The 21250-nt window shown below is 47.0% G+C and overlaps 1 protein-coding gene across 11 annotated transcripts in view; it reads left to right on the forward strand.

Annotated features, from left to right (window-relative positions):
* The first annotated feature begins 4343 nt into the window (after window positions 1-4343).
* The window catches only part of NADSYN1 (NAD synthetase 1), a 41335-nt gene continuing 24428 nt past the window's right edge, over window positions 4344-21250 (forward strand). For 2 of the 11 annotated variants that reach the window (XM_057727914.1, XM_057727918.1), the window contains exons 1-5: window positions 4349-4595; window positions 6019-6079; window positions 7848-7964; window positions 15078-15131; window positions 15587-15676. In XM_057727914.1, coding sequence (XP_057583897.1) covers window positions 4511-4595; window positions 6019-6079; window positions 7848-7964; window positions 15078-15131; window positions 15587-15676 — 407 coding nt within the window. In that variant the 5' untranslated portion in view covers window positions 4349-4510. Of the gene's footprint in view, window positions 4596-4619; window positions 4748-6018; window positions 6080-7847; window positions 7965-15077; window positions 15132-15443; window positions 15677-21250 lie in introns of those variants that run through there. The other 9 variants (XM_057727915.1, XM_057727919.1, XM_057727921.1 and 6 more) reach the window with 8 other exon arrangements.

Here is a 21250-nt window from a genome sequence, read left to right on the forward strand (position 1 = left end):
TCGGAGGCAGGCCCCATGAGGCCCGGAACCGTCGCGCCCGGCGATTGGCCGCGGCGCCTCGCTCCACCCCCTGAGCTGACTCCGGGCCACCTCGGGCTCCACTCTGCGGCGGCGGTGGAGGCTGAGGACCCGCCCCTCGCTCTGCCTCCCGGCGGGGGCGGAACCTAAGGCCCTGGGAGCCCGGCCCAGGCTCGGGTGTCGTGCCCACCCGGGGTCATGGGTAAGCTGCTTAGCTCCCCAGCCTCAGTTTCCTCTTCTGGCAATGAGGCTTGGAAGATGGGCAGTACACACAGCCTCTGGTGTACAGACTGCGGGGGTCCACAGCCACCCACAAAACAGGCGAAATCACCGCTCTTGGGGCGCACGTGGTGGTAGTGACGGTGGGGTAATCATTAAACAAACAATCAAGTAGGTATATAGGGCGGCAGGTGGTGCGCCGTGGTGTGGAGAAGATGAAAGCAGGGTGTGTGGGTAGCAGTTTTATTCAGGGGTGTTGGGGAGAGCTGTCTGCTAGGAGGCCGTCACAGGCCTTCCCCAGGAAAGGAGCAGAAGGTGAGGTTCAGGGTGGGGGTCACTTTGTGCAGAGCTGGGAGGAGAGGAAGAAGCAGAGCTCGGCGGAGGGAGAAGTTGAATGGGGAGGCCAGCCGGGGGCTTCGGGCAACCAGGTGGGGAAGCCCACTAATAAGAGAGCCCCTCAGCGTTGTCCCCTGGGCAGTGACGAGAGAACTGTTCACATGTTAGGGTATGGGGGAGTCCTTGCGGCTTGTACATGATTCAGCCTGAACTTTAGACTCACCAAAACAGCCAGTTTGTGGCCTGTTAAAGGTACATTGTACATCTGCTTTAACCACTAAAAGAATGCGTTAAAGTCAAAATGGAGTGACTATGGTTCAGGCATTTGAAATGGATGTGGGTGGCCACTGTAGCCATGATTTCAGGCATGTTCCTACATCACTGCGACCTAGAATTTTCTGAACTGTATCAGCCTCAAGGACACCACCAGCTTGTCTCAGAACAGTATCTGCTGGCTGCCAGCTGTAACCTTAAAAGTCTCAAGGTCTCAACTGGGACGTTTGTAGAGACATGGATGGACCTAGAGACTGTCATACAGAGTGAAGTGAGTCAGAAGGAGGAAAACAAATATCGTATAGTAACACATATATGCAGACTATAGAAAAATGGTACAAATCAACTGGTTTGCAAGGCAGAAATAGAGACAGATGTAGAGAGCAAACATGGACACCAAGTGGGGAAAGCGGGGAGGGTTGGGGTGGAATGAATTGGGAGACTGGGATACCAAATTGTACACTCTAAATACATGCAGTTTATTGTCTGTTAACTGTATCTCAATAAAAGTTCTTTTAAAAAAAGAAAGAAAGAATAAAAATAGTCTCAAGGTCTCCTCTTGTAACCATGCAACCATTTTGGACCCAACCAATCCTTGCTTAACCAGCACTCTTACTTCTTGCCAACTGCAATTACAATTCTTGACAAACAACTTTCGTCATTTTCAGGGCTTTTGCCTTTAGAAGCCCCCCCCTCCCCATTTTGTAGCTTTAATTGCTTCTTGACTTAGTGTCTCCTGGGCTCTAATCCACAGTTTGGCTAAATTTAAAACTCTTCTATTCCTATTATAGACTGGTTTATTGATTACTCCTATTGTCAGCAGGAATGGCCAAGCCTCCCTCATATACCCCTGCCTCCCTTTGGCCACCCTGGCAAGGGCGTGACCTTGGACTGGGCAGCTGTGCAACCCAGGCAGCCCCTGGAGGGCAGGCAGTTGACAGTGTCTGCTGACCCCACGTCCAGCATCTGGGGTGTTGGCCTTACTGGCAGATCTGGATGGACAGCTCTGTATCCCTCACAGAGACATTTTTTCCCTGTAGCTTTTTGTTTTGAAAATGCCCAACATGCAAACCAGTTGAATAAATAGTAAAGTGAACCCCCCACATACCTAGATTCAGCCGCTGTCAACACTTTGCCACATTTAATTTCTCTCTCTCGCTGTAGGTGTGTGTATCCCCTCTCCCCCCGCCCCCCCCCCACCGCCCTAAACTACTAATAGCTACAGATGATACCTCCCTCCTGAATATTTCAGCATCCCTCTCCTAGAAACAAGGACATTCTCCTACGTTACCAAAATAAAATGACCACACTCTGGAAATGTAACATCCATTTGATGCTACTGTCTAATATATTCTCCATATTCAGTTTCCTCCCATTGTCCCAATCATGTCCTTTATGGCTCCTTTTGAAAAAACCCAGGATCGATTGGGGAACCAAACTGTGCATTTAGTTATCAAGGGTCCTCAGCCTCCCTTAATCTAGACCCCACCCCCAAGCAGTGATTTCTATTTTGTTTTACTGTATCTTTTCAGTCCTTGACAATTTTGAAGAGTCAAGGCTCGCTTTTCACAGCAAGTCTCTTGATTTGGTTTTCCTTGTCCTCGCATTTAGGTTACACATTGTGGAGCAGGACAATATACTATATAGATGTCATACCTTCCTGCATCATAGCAGGAGGCAACAGGATGTCACTTTGTCCCTTTGTTGATGGTAAGTTTTTTTTTTTTTACGATTATTTTGATGTGGACCATTTTTTTTAAAGTCTTTATTGAATTCGTTACAATATTGCTTCTGTTTCTTGTGTTTTGTTTTTTTGGCCCCAAGGCACGTGGGATCTTAGCTTCCCTGACCAAGGATAGAACCCGCACCTCTTGCACTGGAAGGCCAAGACTTAACCACTGGACCGCCAGGAAAGTCCTGATGGGAAGTTTGATGGTGTGATTCAGGTGGTTTCTGCTGAAAGTCTCCATTTTTCCTTTCATGATTAATGAGTAAGCTGTGGAGTAATACTTTGAGACTGTAAATACACTGCTGCCAAATAACCTTTGGCCCAACTATCTAGCATTCACTGGTGACTCTTCCCTGAATCAAAGTTCTGATGTAAAAAGGGTGATCTTCTAACTTCATCATTCTTTCGATATTTATCAGTTGGCATTTTTCTGCAAAGAATTTCCCTCTCTGATTTAATTTTTTGTCAGTATGGACTGATAGATTTTTTGCTCATTTGAGCTACGATCCTGTACTGTTTACATTTTTTTAGAGTCATCACCTTGGGAGAGCAAATTGTCCCATATTTGGCCGGTGGGAACCCCTTCAAACTGACTTTTTTTTTTTTCAAATAACATATTCCCATTATTTTTGGAGAACGTCCTTATTTTCTGCCCCAGCCAGACACTGGAGGATTTGCTCCTTCCCTGGCCAAGGCCTAGAATCAGCCATGGTTGGCAGGAGATATTTGAGCAAACTGGAAAGAATTGAGGTATTTCTGGCAATGAAAACTACCCCGAAGGGGTGAAGGGAGGATGAAACAAATTAACATATAAACATTTTTGTGCTTTCCTGAAATTTCCAAATTGACGATCGTGAACAAGCATTACTTTATCAACAGGAAACAAGTTTGTTCGAAATGTGAAAACGAGCACAGCATGTACGGCAGAGGCGGCCCTGAAAACCGGGACAAAAGGATGGCCTGTTCCATCAGCCGGCTACTTATTCACACGGGGAAGAAAAATGAATTCCTCCCCTAAGGGGACTGAAGCGTGAAATGTGAAAACAAACCCCGAAAAACTGCTGGTAGTGGATAGGTTCAAAGGCTTCAGAGAGGAAATTGGGCAACTTTTAGTAACGTTGCACACATGCATAGCCTACGCCTGGCAGGGCGCACGTTGGCGCAGCCCCAGGGGAAGCTGGCAACTGTAGGCACAGACAAACCACAGGTGCTCTCAAAGGAGGCGCGTTGCAGGAGCCGAAAGCGCAGTGCGCCTGTGTGCTGGCACAGCGCTGCTACCTGAAATGCCCGTCGGTTACGAACGAATTAAGCTTGCTTTATCCCTACAATGCAGTGTCAAACTGCAGAGATAACGAAAAAACCGTAATCCGTATCACGGGGGTGGGGGGGAAGAAAAGTTGCACAAGCGTACGAAGATGCAGTTTGCACAGGGAGGTGTGGCATTAAATAGACGGACGGGGGCACGCGGGTGGGCCGGCCCCTCCACCTGCGCTGCAGGACCTGGCGGCCATCCCAGCTTCCTGGGTCAGAGTCGAGGCGGCGCGGGCGCGGCTGGCGCGGCTGGCGCGGCTGGCCAGGCTGGGCCCTGGCCAGGCGCACTCCGCTCGGCCGGCACCCCTTCTGCGCAGGCGCTGCGGGGCGCTCCGCGGGCGGGGCGGGGCGGGGCGGGGCGGGGCGACCCGGGGGCGGGGCCTGACGCTGTGGCTCAGCGGTCCTGTCCTGGCGTCGCGTCCCCCAGCGGGGCGGGGCGATCCGGGGGCAGGGCGATCCAGGGGCGGGGCCTGACGCTGCGGCGCTGCGGTCCTGTCCCCCCCAGCACGGCCTGGCCGGACGGGGCGGGGCAACCCGGAAGGACCAAAGCCGCGGCCGCCTGTCTCCCTAGGACAGAAAGACCCACTGTCCGGCCGGCCTTTCGCCTGGGCGACTGCAGCCAGGATGGGCCGGAAGGTGACCGTGGCCACCTGCGCGCTCAATCAGTGGGCCCTGGACTTCGAGGGCAATTTGCAAAGGATTTTAAAGAGTGAGTCTAGGGGCGGCGTGGGGCGGAGGGGCGAAGGTTCGCTCTGGCCGCCAGGCTTTCCGTGACCCACAAAGCAGCCTTGCTCTGGAGAAACTCGGCAGCCGGGGGCACGGGGACAGATAACCTGTCTTGTGACCACCCCGCCTGTGCCTGTAAGTGCCCAGGTCCTCCTGGTGAATGCGGGTGGGGTGGGGGGTCACCGTGCCTGGGGACACGTGGCGTGTACACGTGGTAAGAAAAGTCTGGCCGTGGAAGTGGAGGTGGGAGGGCTGGGATCGAACCTGTCCTCACATATCTCTGGGGTCCCCACATGGGTGGACCTAGAGACTGTCACACAGAGTGACATGAGTCAGAAAGAGAAAAACAAATATCGTATATTAACACATATGCGGAAAATAGGGAAATGGTGCAGATCAACCGGTTTGCAAGGCAGAAATAGAGACACAGATGCAGAGAACAAACACATGGACACCAAGTGGGGAAAGTGGGGAGGGTTGGGAGGGAATGAACTGGGAGATTGGAATACCAAATTGTACACTCTAAATATATGCAGTTTATTGTATGTTAACTGTATCTCAATAAAAGTTCTTAAATATATATATATATATATATATATCTGGGGTCCCATGTGGCATTTCTAGAGCTGAAACCCGCCCAAAGAGGGGAGTGAAATAGGGGCAAGCCCGCCAGCTCATAGACTAGGTGTGGTCATTGTGCGTGTGGCGGGGGTCCCCATACGGTTATCACTTGCACCAGCTCACCTCTGAGAGCGCAAGTTTGCACCGTTGACATCTCCACCTGAAGTGGGGCTGCCCTGGGCAACCCTGCAGGCGCGGCCGCCTCAGGCTGGTGGTCCCCAGCAGCTTACTGCAGCAGGGGTGCCAACCGCAGTAAAAGCAGAATGATTCAGGCGAGGGCATCTTTTCAGCCACGTGCCTCGGACCATCATCCTTTTTTTCAATCTCAACCTGCTTTCATCTCATCAGCGCTCAGAGCAGATCTAGTCAGAGTGAAGAGAGGCGGTCTCGGTGGCCAGAGCTGAGTCTCCGTTCGGCCAGCCTCTCCTCCCCAGCCTGCGTTTGGAAGCTGCTGCTCCAACCCAGGGGCGGGTGGTACCTGCCGTTGGTGCCTTCGGGTCCTGCCTTCTCCTTACACAGGGCCTTCCGCATCTGCTTGTTAATAAACTACCAGTGTGTGACTCCTTCCCCGCCCCAGCACCTGGCATACTCTTGCCCTCCTCCTCCTTGGTGCTAAGGGTTAGCCCTGCAGGCCGTGCCTGTGTCTCATTTCCTGCAGGTGTCAGCAGGGTCTGGGAGATGCCCTTTGGTTTTTATGACACTCACAGCAGCAGAGGGTAGGATCTGCCTTTGGACCGGTTGTGGGTGCTGAAACTGCCCCTCTTTCTCTCTCTCTGTACACGTAGGTATTGAAATTGCCAAACACAAAGGAGCAAGATACAGGCTTGGACCGGAACTGGAAATATGGTGAGAGCAGAACACACAGACACCCCAGGGGGGGCAGGTAGAGGTGTCTGTGTCAGCTCCCCTCAGCCGAAAGGGCAAGGAAGGAGAGGTGGGGATTGAGAACTGTGGACATGCAGGCCTGTTTAGGGGACCATCAGAAGCCCATGGGTGGGCCTGCTTGGCGCCCTTGAACAAGAGCAGGCCCAGCAAGGCTGGGTGATCCCAGATTCCTACGTTGAGTAACATAGGAGCTCATAGAGAGGCTGACTTTTCCCAGCCTGGGACTGATGTCAGAGCTGCTGCACATCTGGCTTTGCACTGGCGTTTGGTATCACATATGGCCTGGGAGCTGAGGGAGTGACAGCCCCTGAGGCCAAAATCTGTCCTTGGAGAGGAAGGGACATCCCTGGTCTGGACCCTGTTTTCCTCTAAGAACCAGGCTCTCCCCCTTATCAGAACCAGAGATTGAGGGAAATGCTTTTGCAGGCATTAAGGATGGCAAAGGCCGGTTTGGGGGTTTGTGTTCATGTGTGCAAAGTTTGCTTGGCGTTTGCAACATCACTTCCAGTGCGTAGCGGGAAGGGCTTTTTGAAGATTTAAAAGTAGTTTACAGGGAATTTCCTGGTGGTCCAGGGGTTAGTACTTTACGATATCATTGCCGGTTCGATCCCTGGTTGGGCAGCTAAAGTCCCACAAGCTGTGCAGTGTGGAAATAAGATAAAATGAAATGAAATAAGATAAAATAAAATAGTAAAATAAGTAAAATAAAATAAAACAAAATAAACTAGTAGTTTACAAATACTGTACATTTCATTACTGGGACCCCTAGACTGAGAAATTACTCTCAACTCAGTCTTCCCATGTCAGGGCCTTGTTGAACATTGTATTAGCTTTCTGGAGCTGCTGTAACAAAGTTCCACAAACTGCATGGTTTAAAACAGCAGAAATTGATTGTCTCACAGTTCAGGAGGCCTGAAGTCCAAGATCAAGGTGTGGGCAGGGCCCTGCTTCCTCCAAGGCTCCGGGGAGGGTCCTTCCTGCTTCTTCCAGTCTCTGGCTCCCAGTTCTTTGTCTCGTGGCCACATCCCTCCAGCCCCGGCCCTCCCTCTTCCCCACGGCTTTTCCTCCTTCTGTCTCGTGTAAGGACAACGGTCACTGGATTTAGGGCTACCTGGAGAGGCCAGGACCATCTCATCTCCAGATCTTTCACTTACTTACATCTTTTTTTTCCAAATGAGGTCACATCCACAGGTTCTGGAGGTTAGGACGTGGACACATCTTTTTGGGGGGACACATTCAGCCCGCTACAAGCTTCAGTTTCTGTAGCAAGAAACTCAGGAGTAGCTGTGTGAGTGGCATTGAGGTGGTTATTCGTGGTCCCTTTGCCTGGGGAATGTTTTTCCCTGGGTCCAGCTTTGTTTCGCATCCCTTTCTTGTAGATTAGTGTGATTTGGGCCACATTGAAGGTTAAAAAAAAAAAATCCAAGGGCAGACACTTTTTGATATGAGAAAGAATTTCTCATAGTAACTGAAAACTATGAGAAATGGTTGGGGCCCAGTCCATTAATTTCCAATAAAATGCATCGTTTTGTTTTGGGTCTTTGGTAGCAGTGATTCTAACTCTGGCTGCACAATTGAATCTCCTGGGAGGCTTTATAAAGATACCAAGGCCTGGGTTACACCCCTGCACGTTCTGACTCCCTCGGCCCCTAGGCCCCTGCCCCAGCCTCACCCCGGGGCCCACCCGATGTGTCTCAGGGGCTCAGTGTCCTGCTCCCTCCCTCTGCAGCGGCTACGGATGCTGGGATCATTATTACGAGTCGGACACCCTCCTGCATTCGCTCCAGGTCCTGGCTGCCCTTCTGGAATCTCCCATCACTCAGGATATCATCTGCGATGTGGGAATGTAAGTGCTGGCGGGAGCGTGGGAAAAGACAAGCTTGGAAAGAGGCAAGTTCAAGGGCATGCTATGTCCAGAGACATTCGAAGGCACATTTCAAAGACACAGAAGGCCTCGTGTAGGGAAGTGGGGTTTGCTCCCTCCCTTGCCCTGCAGGCATCTAATTCCCCCAGTGGAGGCAGCTCTTGGGAGGTTTCTTTGTATGTTCTTCCAGATGCTACTGGGCGTGTGGGAACACACTTTGCACACGTGGGAGCACAGGGTCCCCCGTCACATGTGTGGCGCTTTCTTTTTTTTTTTAAGAACTTTTATTGAGATACAGTTAACAGACAATAAACAGCATATATTTAGAGTGTACAATTTGGTGTCCCAGTCTCCCAATTCATTCCCCACCAACCCTCCCCGCTTTCCCCACTTGGTGTCCATGTGTTTGTTCTCTACACCTGTGTCTCTATTTCTGCCTTGCATTTCCTCTTTCATAGTTGTTAGCATTTGCCTTAGGTATTGAGGTGCTCCTATATTGGGTGCATATATATTTATAATTGGTATCTCCTCTTCTTGGATGGATCCCTTGATCTTTATGTAATGTCCTTTCTTGTCTCTTGTAACATTTTTTATTTTAAAGTCTATTTTGTCTGATATGAATATTGCTACTCCAGCTTTCTTTTGGTTTTCATTTGCATGGAATATCTTTTTCCATCCCCTCACTTTCCATCTGTATGTGTCCCTAGGTCTGAAGTGGGTCTCTCTGTAGACAGCCTATATATGGGTCTTGTTTTTGTATCCATTCAGCCAGTCTGTGTCTTCTGGTTGGTGCATTTAGTCCATTTACATTCAAGGTAATTGTCAATATGTATGTTCCTATTACCATTTTCTTAATTGTTTTGTTGTTGTTTTTGTAGGTCCTTTTCTTCTCTTATGTTTCCCACTTAGAGAAGTTCCTTGAGCATTTGTTGTAGGGCTGGTTTGGTGGTGCTGAATTCTCTTAGCTGTTGCTTGTCTGTAAAGCTTCTGATTTCTCCATCGAATCTGAATGAGATCCTTGCTGGGTAGAGTATTCTTGGTTGTAGGTTCTTCCCTTTCATCACTTGGAATATATCATGCCACTCCCTTCTGGCTTGCAGAGTTTCTGCTGAGAAATCAGCTGTTAACCTGATGGGAGTTCCCTTGTATGTTATTTGTTGTTTTTCCCTTGTTGCTTTTACTAACATTTCTCTGTCTTTAATTTTTGTCCACTTGACTAATATATGTCTTGGTGTGTTTCTCCTTGGATTTATCCTGCCTGGGACTCTCTGTGCTTCCTGCACTTGGGGAGCTAGTTCCTTTCCCATGTTAGGGAAGGTTTCAACTAGAATCTCTTCCAATATTTTCTCAGGTCCTTTCTCTCTCTCTTCTCCTTCTGGGACCCCTATAATGCGAATGTTGGTGTGTTTAACATTGTCCCAGAGGTCTCTTAGGCTGTCTCCAGTTCTTTTCATTCTTTTTTCTTTATTCTTTTCCGCATCAGTGATGATCACCATTCTGTCTTCCAGGTCACTTATTCGCCCTTCTGCCTCAGTTAATCTGCTATTGGTTCCTTCTAGTGTATTTTTCATTTCCATTATTGTGTTGCATATCTCTGTTTGTTTGCTCTTTAATTCTTCTAGGTCTTTGGTAAACTTTTCGATCTTTGCATCCAGTCTTTTTTCAAAGTCCTGGATCATCTTCACTATCATTATTCTGAATTCTTTTTCTGTAAGGGTGCCTATCTCCTCTTCCTTTAGTTGTTTTTCTGGGGTTTCATCCTGTCCCTTCATCTGGCACAAAGTCCTCTGCTTTTTCATTTTCTCTCTCTTTCTGTGGCTGTGGTTTTCAGTTCCACAAGACGAAATACTGCTGATACTGCTTGATACTGCTGTCTGCCCTCTTGTGGAGGAAGCTATCTAGGAGCCTCCTGTGTGCTTCCTGATGGGAGGGACGGATGGTGGGTAGGGCTGGGTGGGTGGAGCTCAGTAAAGCTTTAATCCGATTTGGTGGGCAGAGCTCATTAAAACTTTAATCTGCTTGTCTGCTAATGGGTGGGGCTGCGTTCACACCTTGTTGGTTGTTTAGCCTGAGGCCACCTAGTGCTGGAGCCCACAGGCTCTTTTTTTTTTTGAACATACATTCTCCTGTATTTCCTTCAGCTATTTTTATAGTTTCGCTTTTGCTTTTACTGTTTACTTTTTTTTTTTTTTATTTTTTTTTATTTATTATTTTTTGGGGGGTACACCAAGTTCAATCAACTGTTTTTATACACGTATCCCCATATTCCCTCCCTTCCTTGACTCCCCCGCCTCGAGTCTCCTCCACCCTCCCCGCCCCAGTCCTCTAAGGCATCTTCCATCCTCGAGTTGGACTCCCTTTGTTATACAACAACTTCCCACTGACTATCTATCTTACAGTTGGTAGTATATATATGTCTGTGCTACTCTCTCGCTTCGTCTCAGCTTCCCCTTCACCCCCCACCCCCTCCCAAACCTCGAGTTCTCCAGTCCATTCTCTGTATCTGCTTCCTTGTTCTTGTCACTGAGTTCATCAATACCATTTTTAGATTCCGTATATGTGAGTTAGCATACAGTATTTGTCTTTCTCTTTCTGACTTACTTCACTCTGTATGACAGACTGTAGTTCTATCCACAGGCTCTTTGGTGGGGCTAATGGCAGACTCTGGGAGGGCTCACACCAATAAGCACTTCCCAAAACCCCTGCTGCCAGTGCCCCTGCCTCCTCGGTGAGCCACAGCTGCCCCCCACCTCTGCAGGCAACCCTCCAACACCAGCAGGTAGGTCTGGTTCAGTCTCCTATGGAGTCACTGCTCCTTCCCCCTGGGTCCTGGTGAGCACATTTTTTTGTGTGCCCTCCAAGAGTGGAGTCTCTGTTTCCACAAGTCCTGTGGAGGTCCTGCAATCAAATCCCACTGGCTTTCAGAGTCTGATTCTCTGGGGATTCCTCCTCCTGTTGCTGGATTCCCAGGTTGGGAAGCCTGATGTGGGGCTCAGAACCCTCACTTTAGTGGGTGGACTTCTGCAGTATAACTGTTCTCCAGTTTGTGAGTCACCCACCCAGCATTTATGGGATTTGATTTTAACGCGATTGCGCCCCTCCTACCGTCTCATTGCGGCTTCTCCTTTGTCTCTGGATGTGGGGTGTTTTTTTTGGTGAGGTCCAGTGTCTTTCTGTCGATGATTGTTCAGTAGTTAGTTGTAATTCTGATCTGGCGCTTTCTTTACTTAATGGTAAGTCTTAGGCTCTTTCCACGTCACTCCATATCTACATGCTGACCATATGGTTCCAGAGGGTGTAGATATGTAAGTGTAGCTTTCATAGCTGTAGGTTCCACAGGTGTGGGTCCACATGGTATAAGTCACATAGATGCAGGTTCCATGAATATAGATGTATATGGTGTAGGTTCTGTAGGTTTACAGGCAGACCTTGGAGACCTTGCAAGTTTGGTCTCAGACCACTGCAATAAAGTCAAATATAGCAATAATGTGCGTCACGCATCGTTTGGTTTCCCAGTGCATATAAAAGTTATGTTTACATTATACTGTCATTTATTGTGGGCTTAAAAAATACTTTATTGCTAAAAAATGCTAACCATCACCTGAACCTTCAGCAAGTTGTAATCTTCTTCCAGATGCAGAGTTTGAAATAGCGCAAGAGTTACCAAAATGTGGCACAGAGGCCAGAAGTGAGCAAAGCTGTTGGAAAAATGGCACCAATAGACTTGCTCAAGGCAGGGTTGCCACAGAGCTTCAATTTGTAAACAAATAATTAAATAAATAAATAAATAAATAAATAATGCAGTATCTGCGAAGCACAATGAAACAAAGTGCAGTAAAACGAGGTCACCTGCAGGTCCAGGCAGTATAGGTTCCATGGGTGCAGGTCACGTGGGTAGGGCTGTGGCCTAGGACTATTCTAGAGTGTGTCTGTGATGCGCTTTGTGTAACCAAAGCCCACCAGTGGGCCTCTGTGCTGTTTCTGCATCCTTGATTGTGTGTTATGTGGCGTGAACGTAGCTGAGTTTGCTTTCTTTTTCCTCAGCCTTGCGTGTGTTCCACACTTCATTTCACCCTGCTATGACATCTGTGTAGTAGGGTCTTGTTTAAGCAGTGAATAGATGGGATCTGTAACCCCATGTTGTTCACATTTGTTGTCCTTCTTGACACATGGGCCGCGTTTGTTTCCTCTTGTGCTGCTGTGACGGACGCCCACACATGGAAAACACAGACCTACACAAATGCGTTGTCTTCTGGTTCCGGAGGTCAGACGTCAAAAAGGGGTCAGCAGGGCTGGTTGCTTCTGGAGGCTGTTGGGGGAGAGTCGGTCTCCTGGGAAAAGTCCCGCTCGCTCGTAGGGGCCCGCCTGCATCCCTGGGCTCATGGCCCCTCCCTCCCTCCAGCTTCAAAGCCAGTGATCAGATGCTGTAACCCCACTTCCACTGCCACACCCCCTCCGACTCTCCCTCCTCCCTTGTACAAGGGCCCTTGTTATGTTGGAGGACCCCGACATACACTGTAGGTATATTAGTGCAGGATTCCTAGCTGTAGGTTCCATAGGTGTAGTTATATATGGTGTAGGTCCATACGGTATAGGTTCCGTCGGTACCTGGATTCCGTAGCTGAGGTCCAGGTGGTATAGGCACTTACGTGTAGATTGTGAGAGGGAGTCGAGGATAATCTCCCATCTCAGGATCCGTAACTTAGTTATGTCAGCAAGGTCCCTTTTGCCACATGAGGTGATGTGTTCACAAGTCCTGGGAGTCGGGACAGGGACGTCACTGGGGGCCTTTACTCAGCCCGCCACACGGACAGATTCTTGCCACTTTAGTAAGTGTCCTGGTCACCGTGTTTTCTTTTTCTTTTGTTTTTCCCCTTGTCTTTTGTTTATTTTCTTTGCCCCACTTTCCTCTGTTGGCCTTGAATTTGTAATCCTATTTTAATTTTTCTACTTTTTGCCCTCAAAGTGTTAACGATCATATTGAAAGATATTTTTCTTTGGAAACCCAGCATTTCTCTGCACCTGTAGGCACCTTGAACAAAATAACCCGTATACCATGATAGCATTGATATTTACCATCTAGAACTGTCTTTCTTTCCAAATTATCCTCCAGGAGAAAGGTGCCAAGCCTCCCTTCCAGCCCTCTGTCTTTAGAGGCATGCTGTCCTCAGCACTGATCACAAAGGACTAGCTCAAAGTAAAGAATACTTAAAAAAACAAAATAGAGAAAATCTTAGAATCATCAGTAATTAAAAAGAAATCTTATTTATTTGTTTTCATGATGTAGGAAGTTGAACTTTCTTGTCTGTTTTTTGGCCATTTTGTGATACTTGTTCTTTTGCCTACAGTTGAAGTATCTGTGTCTAATTTATTTTGAGTTCTTTATATGTGAAAGCTATCACCCCTTTCCCAAAAAATATAAAAGTACTTTTACTTGTATGTTGTTTGCTATTTAATTTTATGTTTTGAGCTTTAAGTTTTTCTTGTGCTTTTCATTTGTTTTTGTTTTTGTTCAAGAGGCTTACTCCAATTGGAAATCAGATATTCACTGAGGGCCTCTGTTTTGTTTAAAATATATGTTTACCTCCTGCCTTGAACACATTTTTGTATAAATGTGAACAGGCAGGTTTTGGTTTGGCTTGGGGAGGAATAGAAACCATAGTGGTGGGAGCCCTGGCTGGGGGCATCCATGTGCCATGGCCACAACTGGGGGCACCCCGACCTGCGTCCTGTCCTTTAATCCCCTCTTGTGGGGAGGAACCCAGGGCAGCGTGTCTCAGCCAGTGTAAAATGGGATTGGAACCCGGCCACCTGACCTGACAGCCCACAGTATTAACGGTTGGTTTTACTTCCTCCTGCATCACTGCTTTGTTTACTCATGTCCCTGGGCATTTGTTTGCCTTCTTAGTTTTTATCTGACAGTCCATCTGCTTAAGTACTCCGTAAGGCCATCCTCCCCGGTGCCTAAGGCCTTCTGCACTCTCACCCCGCACTGGCATCCACCACCTGGGCTCTGGCAGCTCTGCCTGGTTCTACCCCATCTCTATCCCACCTCTACCCCAGCTCTGCCCATCTCTGCCCAGTTCTGTCCCAGCTCTGCCCCAGCTCTTCCCCAGCTCTTCCCCAGCTCTGCCCCAGCTCTGTCCCAGCTCTGCCCCAGCTCTGCCCCAGCTCTGCCCAGCTCTGCCCAGCTCTGTCCCAGCTCTTCCCCAGCTCTGTCCCAGCTCTGTCCCATCTCTGCCCAGCTTTGCCCCATCTCTGCCAAGTTCTGCCCCAGCTCTGCCCCAGCTCTGCCCAGCCCTTCCCAGCTCTGTCCCATCTCTGCCCCAGCTCTGCCCAGCTCTGCCCAGCTCTGCCCCAGCTCTGTCCCAGCTCTGTCCCAGCTCTGCCCAGCTTTGACCCATCTCTGCCGAGTTCTGTCCCATCACTGCCCCAGCTCTGCCCCAGCTCTGCCCGGTTCTACCCCAGCTCTGCCTGGTTCTTCCCCAGCTCTGCCCCAGCCAGTGGCCAGCAGAGCGCCCCGGCCTGTGGAGCTTTGGCCCCCTCCCCTGCAGAGGAGGAAGGTGCCACGTGGTCAGGGAGGAGATGTGAAACACAATGTCTCTCCTGAGAGGGGTCCAGACAGAGGGGTGAGCAGATCTGTTCAGCTCCCCCCAACCCCCGCCCCTGCCCCGGCCCCTCTGGCCCATTGCCCCTGCCCGGGGCTTGGGCGGGGGCGGGGGTGCGGGGCGGGGCTCAGGACAGGAGAGGTGCTGGAAGGGAGATCTGGGGAGGCACAGGGGCTCGTGCCTGAGGCCAGCAGGGAATAGAGAGGCGATGTGGAAGCAGCAATGTGCGAAAGGAGGGAGGCAGCCACTGGAAGGTCCGAGAACCTTCCAGGAGGAGTGGAAGAGCCCTGAGCGGGGAGGGACTCTGTGCTCTATTTTGAAGACTCTCCCGCTTAGAGCCTGTGCTGTGGCAGAAACACGTGCTTTCGTTGTTAACTTTGGTTTGAGAAAGCCACAGCGGGGCCTTCTGCTCCTTGTCAATGACCTGGAGAAATTTCACGTGTGACTGCCCTCTGCCGACAAGCCTGTGTGTCCTCTCTCCCCGCAGGCCCGTGATGCACCGCAACGTCCGCTACAACTGCAGGGTGATATTTCTCAACAGGTAGGTGACCGCCGGAGCAGAGTGAACCCCCGCCTCCCCCGGGCTGTAGGGGCCTGCGGACGCCCATGCCAGCGCCCTGGGGCGTGCGTGGTCCCTGGGGGCTGAGCGCTGGGAGGCGTCCTCAGAACTACCTTAGTTGGGGCTGATATACCAGGCAGGTGACTCAAGTGGCACTGCCTCTCCTGGTCTCTGCCACCACCGCCACCTTCAGGCATTAAAAAGAAAGAGACCGCAGGGTGGGGTTTGGGGAGATGTGGCCCCCTTTCCAGGAGGTCAGTCCAGGGAGGGTGGTCCTGTTGTGTCCCCCTGCAGACCCTGGACATCAGCTGCCCGCAGGTGCCCACCTGCCGGTCTCAGCTGCTCTGTCCCCGTCGACTGTCGGGGCGGACGGACCGTAGCTGCCCCTTGTCACGGGCGTGTCCCGCTGAGGGGCAGCCTTGCTCCTCTGCCCGTAGGAAGATCCTGCTTATTAGACCCAAGATGGCCCTAGCGAACGAAGGCAACTACCGCGAGCTGCGCTGGTTTACCCCGTGGTCCAGGAGCCGGTGAGTCCCTGCCCGACATGCAGGAGCCGGGTTTGTGACCGCTGTTTGGATGCTTGCGAAGCATCTTCTGTGCACAGCTCGTGCAGATCGTGGGGGAGACAGGAAAGCATTCCAGGCAAAGTCGCTGCCCCACAGTCCCTGTCACTTAGATGTGGCTGGTTGGATGTTGCTGCTTAGTTTATAGCCAGTTCATCACAGGCCATGTAAAGCTCTCCATCATCCATCACCCATCATCCAGCGTTTAACACCTGATCCCACGTATCAGGGTTTCTCGACTCCAGCCCTGTTGCTTGGGGGCTGGATCGAGCTTGCTCTGGGGGGCTGTCCTATGCATGAAAAGGTGGGTAGCAGCATCCCTGACCTCCACCTGATGGATGCATCCATTTGTGACGATTTAAGATGTCTCCGGACGTTGCCAAGTGTCCCCTGGCGACAGAATCATCCCTGGTCGAGAACCCCCGCCCTATATTCTTCTTATAGTTATTTCTTCGTGTATTGTTGCTGCTGTTGCAAATGGAATCTTTAATATATTTAAATACTAACCACTTCAAAATATTAATATTAATATTGGTTAATATTTTTATGTAGGAAAACTTGAGATTTTGTGTGTTGCTTTTGTAATTGGCCACCTTACTACATTCTCTTATTGGATCTAGTAGTTATTCTATTGATTTTCTTAGTTTTTTTTTTTTTCCAAGTAGAAATTATATAATTATATAATAGCAAACTAATTTTACTTCTTTCTAACATTTGCATCCCTCAGTACATTTCCAAAACTCCTTTTCTTGGCCAGCATTTCTAGAACAATGTTCTAGAGGGTTTCTAGAACAAATGTCTTTGATAACAGGCATTTTTGTCTTTTTCCCAACTTAACTTGGAAAGCTCGTCCTGTTTCTGCATTTGGTTTCAGATTTATATCCGTCCTCAGTTATGTTTACTTGGGGGCTTTAAAATTAACTGAAAATGGATGTTGAATTTATCAAATGTCTTCTTAGCGTATATTGAGGTGAACATGGTAAGTCTTTGCATGTCTGAATAAACTCCAAATGGATGTGGTGTATTAAACTTTGTTTCCATTTACTAGTATCTATTCAGGATTTCTCTCTCTTTTCTGAATTTATATGTCAGTATTATGTTAGTTAAAAAAGTTTTTTTTTTATTTTTCTGTGCTCTGAATGCTTTAAATATTACAAAAATCATGTATTATCAAGTAATTATATGGCAAAAATTCTCTTTACAATTGGGAATGTTGTATCAAATACATTTTTTAGTGAGGTATAAATAACATGCAATAAAACATGCAGATTTTAGGTGCTTTCTTTTTGACAATCGTGTGCATTTGTGCAGTCACACCCTTCGAAGATAGAGCCATCTCCACGGCACCCCTGCCCCTTTCCAGCTGATGTCTCCAAGGTTCGCCTTGTCCATCTATACAAATGGAGTCACACCATGTACATTCTTTTGTAACCGATTTCTTTCTTTCTTTCTTTCTTTTTTTAAATTAACTAAACTCCAGACTTTATTCAGATTTTCTTGGTATTTCCAATAATGTCTTTTTTTGTTGTTTGAGAACTCAGTCCAGGATATCACATTGCTTTTAAGTATAAAATTTTAAAATACCGTGCATTTTATTTGGGCCCTCTTATATGTTCAACCAGCTAATCTTTGTAACTAAATAGTACATTCTCTGAGTGAAGATACAATGGTGTTCACATCCAGCATTATGTTGAACACAGGGTATGATTTCAAAACAAGCAGATCAAAACCAAGATAAGAACAAAACTGCATTCAGTAGGCGGCATACGTGTAGCCGAGCCTCCATCAGTTAGCTAAGAATTACTCATAACAGGATGACGACTCGGAAGACATTTGATTTCGAACACTGTGTCCTGAACATCAAGGACTCCCTTGTGAAGCAAGACCCCCTAAGTCAGACGCGACTCAGTCCATTCCGTGTGCCCTGCTTTGTATGCACAGGTCACATTTTATCCTGCTCTCTGTGAGTCACGTAGCCTTGAGAGCCTTAGACAGTAAGGGAATGAGACTCAGGGAGGTTAAGCCAAGGGATTCACAAGCGGTAAATAACTCAACTGAAATGAAGACACATGTTTTCTGGCTTCAGAGCCGACACTCTTGATACTGAACTACACCCCCTCTCTCCCACTCTTCTCCACTTTCCCAACCCCTGTCCCTGCTCCCTTTTGATGGGCATGCTGTCTTTCACAAATCTGTGTTATGAAACATGCATGGTGTATTTCTTAGTAAGCTGGATGAACTATCAGCCTTGGATCTGTGGAACATTTTCAGAGCCTACCTCACAACTATAAAACCTGTTATCTTGATAGTCACGTACATTGACCATAAAACTCATCAGATAGTTACCCCATGCTCTAATAATAAAGTTTTGATCCAGGACCAATAACAGTCTTGGAAGCAAGTACCTCTATAGAGCAGGCACTGATGTTGTGTAATAATTCAAATATCTTATTATTTTATAATATGTTTGAATTTGGAGAGTTAACCTCTGTTTCTCAGTCTTTCCATACTTTTTTTTTTAACATATTACGTGAGGGATATGGAATATTCAGTGAAATCTGTGACTGATCTTTATACTTTCAGTGGCCCAACTGAAAATTACCCTTGGTTGCCTTGGAAGTCGGGGAATGAAATTCAAAAGAAGAAATCTTTATAAATTCTTCAAGCTTTGACTCTGGGCTGATAAACAACAGGGATATCTCGGCTAATCAATGCTGAAATTCCTCTAACCTCGAATTCTAAATTCAGAAAAGAATGGACTTTAAGGATTTTTGTTTATTTTTGCTTTTATTACAAATTGTTGGAAGCTTAGAGTTCGTATCTAATAACACAGTCTATGTAAAACACAAATGGGCTCAGAGTGAGATCTAACTTCTAACAAGACACAAAGGAACAATCGTAAAAATGGGCTTTTTTTCTTGGAAGGAGTAAGCAGGGATTGACTGAAAAGTAATCCCTTCAAATCTAATGTTTATAAAGCATTGCACATTTTTAAGCTCTTTATTGGAATATAATTGCTTTATACTGTTGTGCCAGTTTTTGCAGTACACCAAAGTGAATCAGCTCTATTTATACATATATCCCCATATCCCCTCCCTCCCGCGACTCCTTCCCATCTTCCCTATCTCAGCCCTCTAAGTGCTCACCCACCATTGAGTTGATCTCCCTGTATTATGCAGCAGCTTCCCACTAGCTATCTAATTTACATTTGGTAGTGTATGTATGTCAATGCTACTCTCTCACTTTGTCCCAACTTCCCCTTTGCCTGCCCCCCCGCCCGTGTCCTCAGGTCCGTTCTCTACATCTACATTCTTGCCCTGTCACTGGGTTCTTCAGTACCACTTTTTTAGAGTCCATATATATCAGTTAGCATACGGTATTTGTTTTTCTCTTTCTGACTTACTTCACTCTGTATGACAGTCTCTAGGTCCATCCACCTCACTACAAATAACTCAATTTCATTCCTTTTTATGGCTGAGTAATATTCCATTGTATATATGTGCCACAGCTTCTTTATCCATTCATCTGTTGATGGGCATTTAGGTTGCTTCCATGTCCTGGCTATTGTAAATACTGCTGCAGTGAACATTGTGGTACATGTTTCTCTTTGGATTATGGTTTTCTCTGGGTATATGCCCAGTAGTGGGATTAATGGATCATATGGTAGCTCTATTTTTAGTTTTTTAAGGAATCTCCAAACTGTTTTCCATAGTGGCTGTACCAGCTTACATTCCCACCAACAGTGCAGGAGGGTTCCCTTTTCTCCACACCCTCTCCAACATTTATTGTTTCTAGATGTTTTGATGATGGCCGTTCTGACCGGTGTGAGGTGATACCTCATTGTGGCTTTGACTTGCATTTCTCTAATGAGTAGTGATGTTGAGCATCTTTTCATGTGTTTGTTGGCCATCTGCATGTCTTCTGTGGAGAACTCTCTACTTAGGTCTTCTGCCCATTTGTGGATTCAGTTATTTGCTTTTTTGGTATTAAGCTGCATGAGCTGCTTGTATATTTTGGAGATTAATCCTTTGTCCGTTGCTTCGTTGGCAAGTATTTTCCCCCATTTTGAGGGTTGTCTTCTTGTCTTGTTTATGGTTTCTTTTAGTGTACAAAAGCTTTTAAGTTTCATTAGGTCTCATTTGTTTATTTTTGATTTTATTTCCTTTAATCTAGGAGATGGGTCAAAAAGGATCTTGCTTTGATGTATGTCATAGAGTGTTCTGTCTATGTTTTCCTCTGAGAGTTTTATAGTATCTGGCCTTACATTTATGTCTTTAATCCATTTTGAGTTTATTTTTGTGTATGGTGTTAGGAAGTGTTCTAATTTCATTCTTTTACATGTAGCTGTCCAATTGTCTCAGCACCACTTATTGAAGAGGCTGTCTTTTTTCCATTGTATATTCTTACCTCCTTTATCAAAGATAAGGTGCCCATATGTGTGTGGATTTATCTCTGAGTTCTCTATTCTGTTCCATTGATATAGATTTCTGTTTTTTGTGCTAGTACCATACTGTCTTGATCACTATGGCCTTGTAGTATTGTTTGAAGTCAGGGAGCCTGATTCCTCCAGCTCTGTTTTTCCTTCTCAAGATTGCTTTGGCTATTCGAGGTCTTTTGTGTTTCCACACAAATCGTAAAATTTCTTGTTCTAGTTCTGTGAAAAATGCCGTTGGTAATTTGATAGGGATTACATTGAATCTGTAAATTGCTTTGGATAGGATAGTCATTTTCACAATGTTGATTCTTCCAATCCAAGAACATGGTATGTCTCTCCATCTGTTTGTATCATCTTAGATTTCTTTCATCAGTGTCTTATAGTTTTCTGCATACAGCTCTTTTGCCTCCTTAGGCAGGTTTATTCCTAGGTATTTTATTCTTTTTGTTGCTGTGGTAAATGGGAGAGTTTCCTTAAGTTCTCTTTCTGCTCTTCCGTTGTTAGTGTATAGGAATGCAAGAGATTTCTGCGCATTAATTTTGTATCCTGCTACTTTACTAAATTCATTGATTAGTGCTAGCAGTTTCCTGGTGGCATCTTTAGGGTTTTCTATGTATAATATCATGTCATCTGCAAAGAGTGACAATTTTACTTCTTCTTTTCCAATTTGGATTCCTTTTATTTTGTTTTCTTCTCTAATTGCTGTGGTTAAAACTTCCAAAACTATGTTGAATGATAGTGTGTAACCAGTTTCTTTAGCTTAACATGATGCCTTTGAGATTTGTCCAGTGGTTTGTTCCTTTACATAGTACAAATAATTTGTTTTGTTATGTAATAATATGGCTTTATAACTCATAAATAATTCTATAAGCTTAATAACAAAAAAGGAATACAGAAACCCCCCTCGTCTGCCCTGTCTCCAAGTCCTGCTCCGCATAGCTGTCCATTTCCATTTTCCGCTTTTCTCCTTTCTCCTGTAACCTCTGGGTTCTGCTTTGGTATTTCTTAGTCATGTGCAAACATTGCCTTTTCGTGGTCTCCTGCTCTGGAAGGACTGGATTTCTCACACATATAGCCCTCACCATTAGTCTCTCTAACCACCT

The sequence above is a fragment of the Hippopotamus amphibius genome, chromosome 3, assembly GCF_030028045.1.
Source record: "Hippopotamus amphibius kiboko isolate mHipAmp2 chromosome 3, mHipAmp2.hap2, whole genome shotgun sequence".
Lineage (NCBI taxonomy): Eukaryota > Metazoa > Chordata > Mammalia > Artiodactyla > Hippopotamidae > Hippopotamus > Hippopotamus amphibius.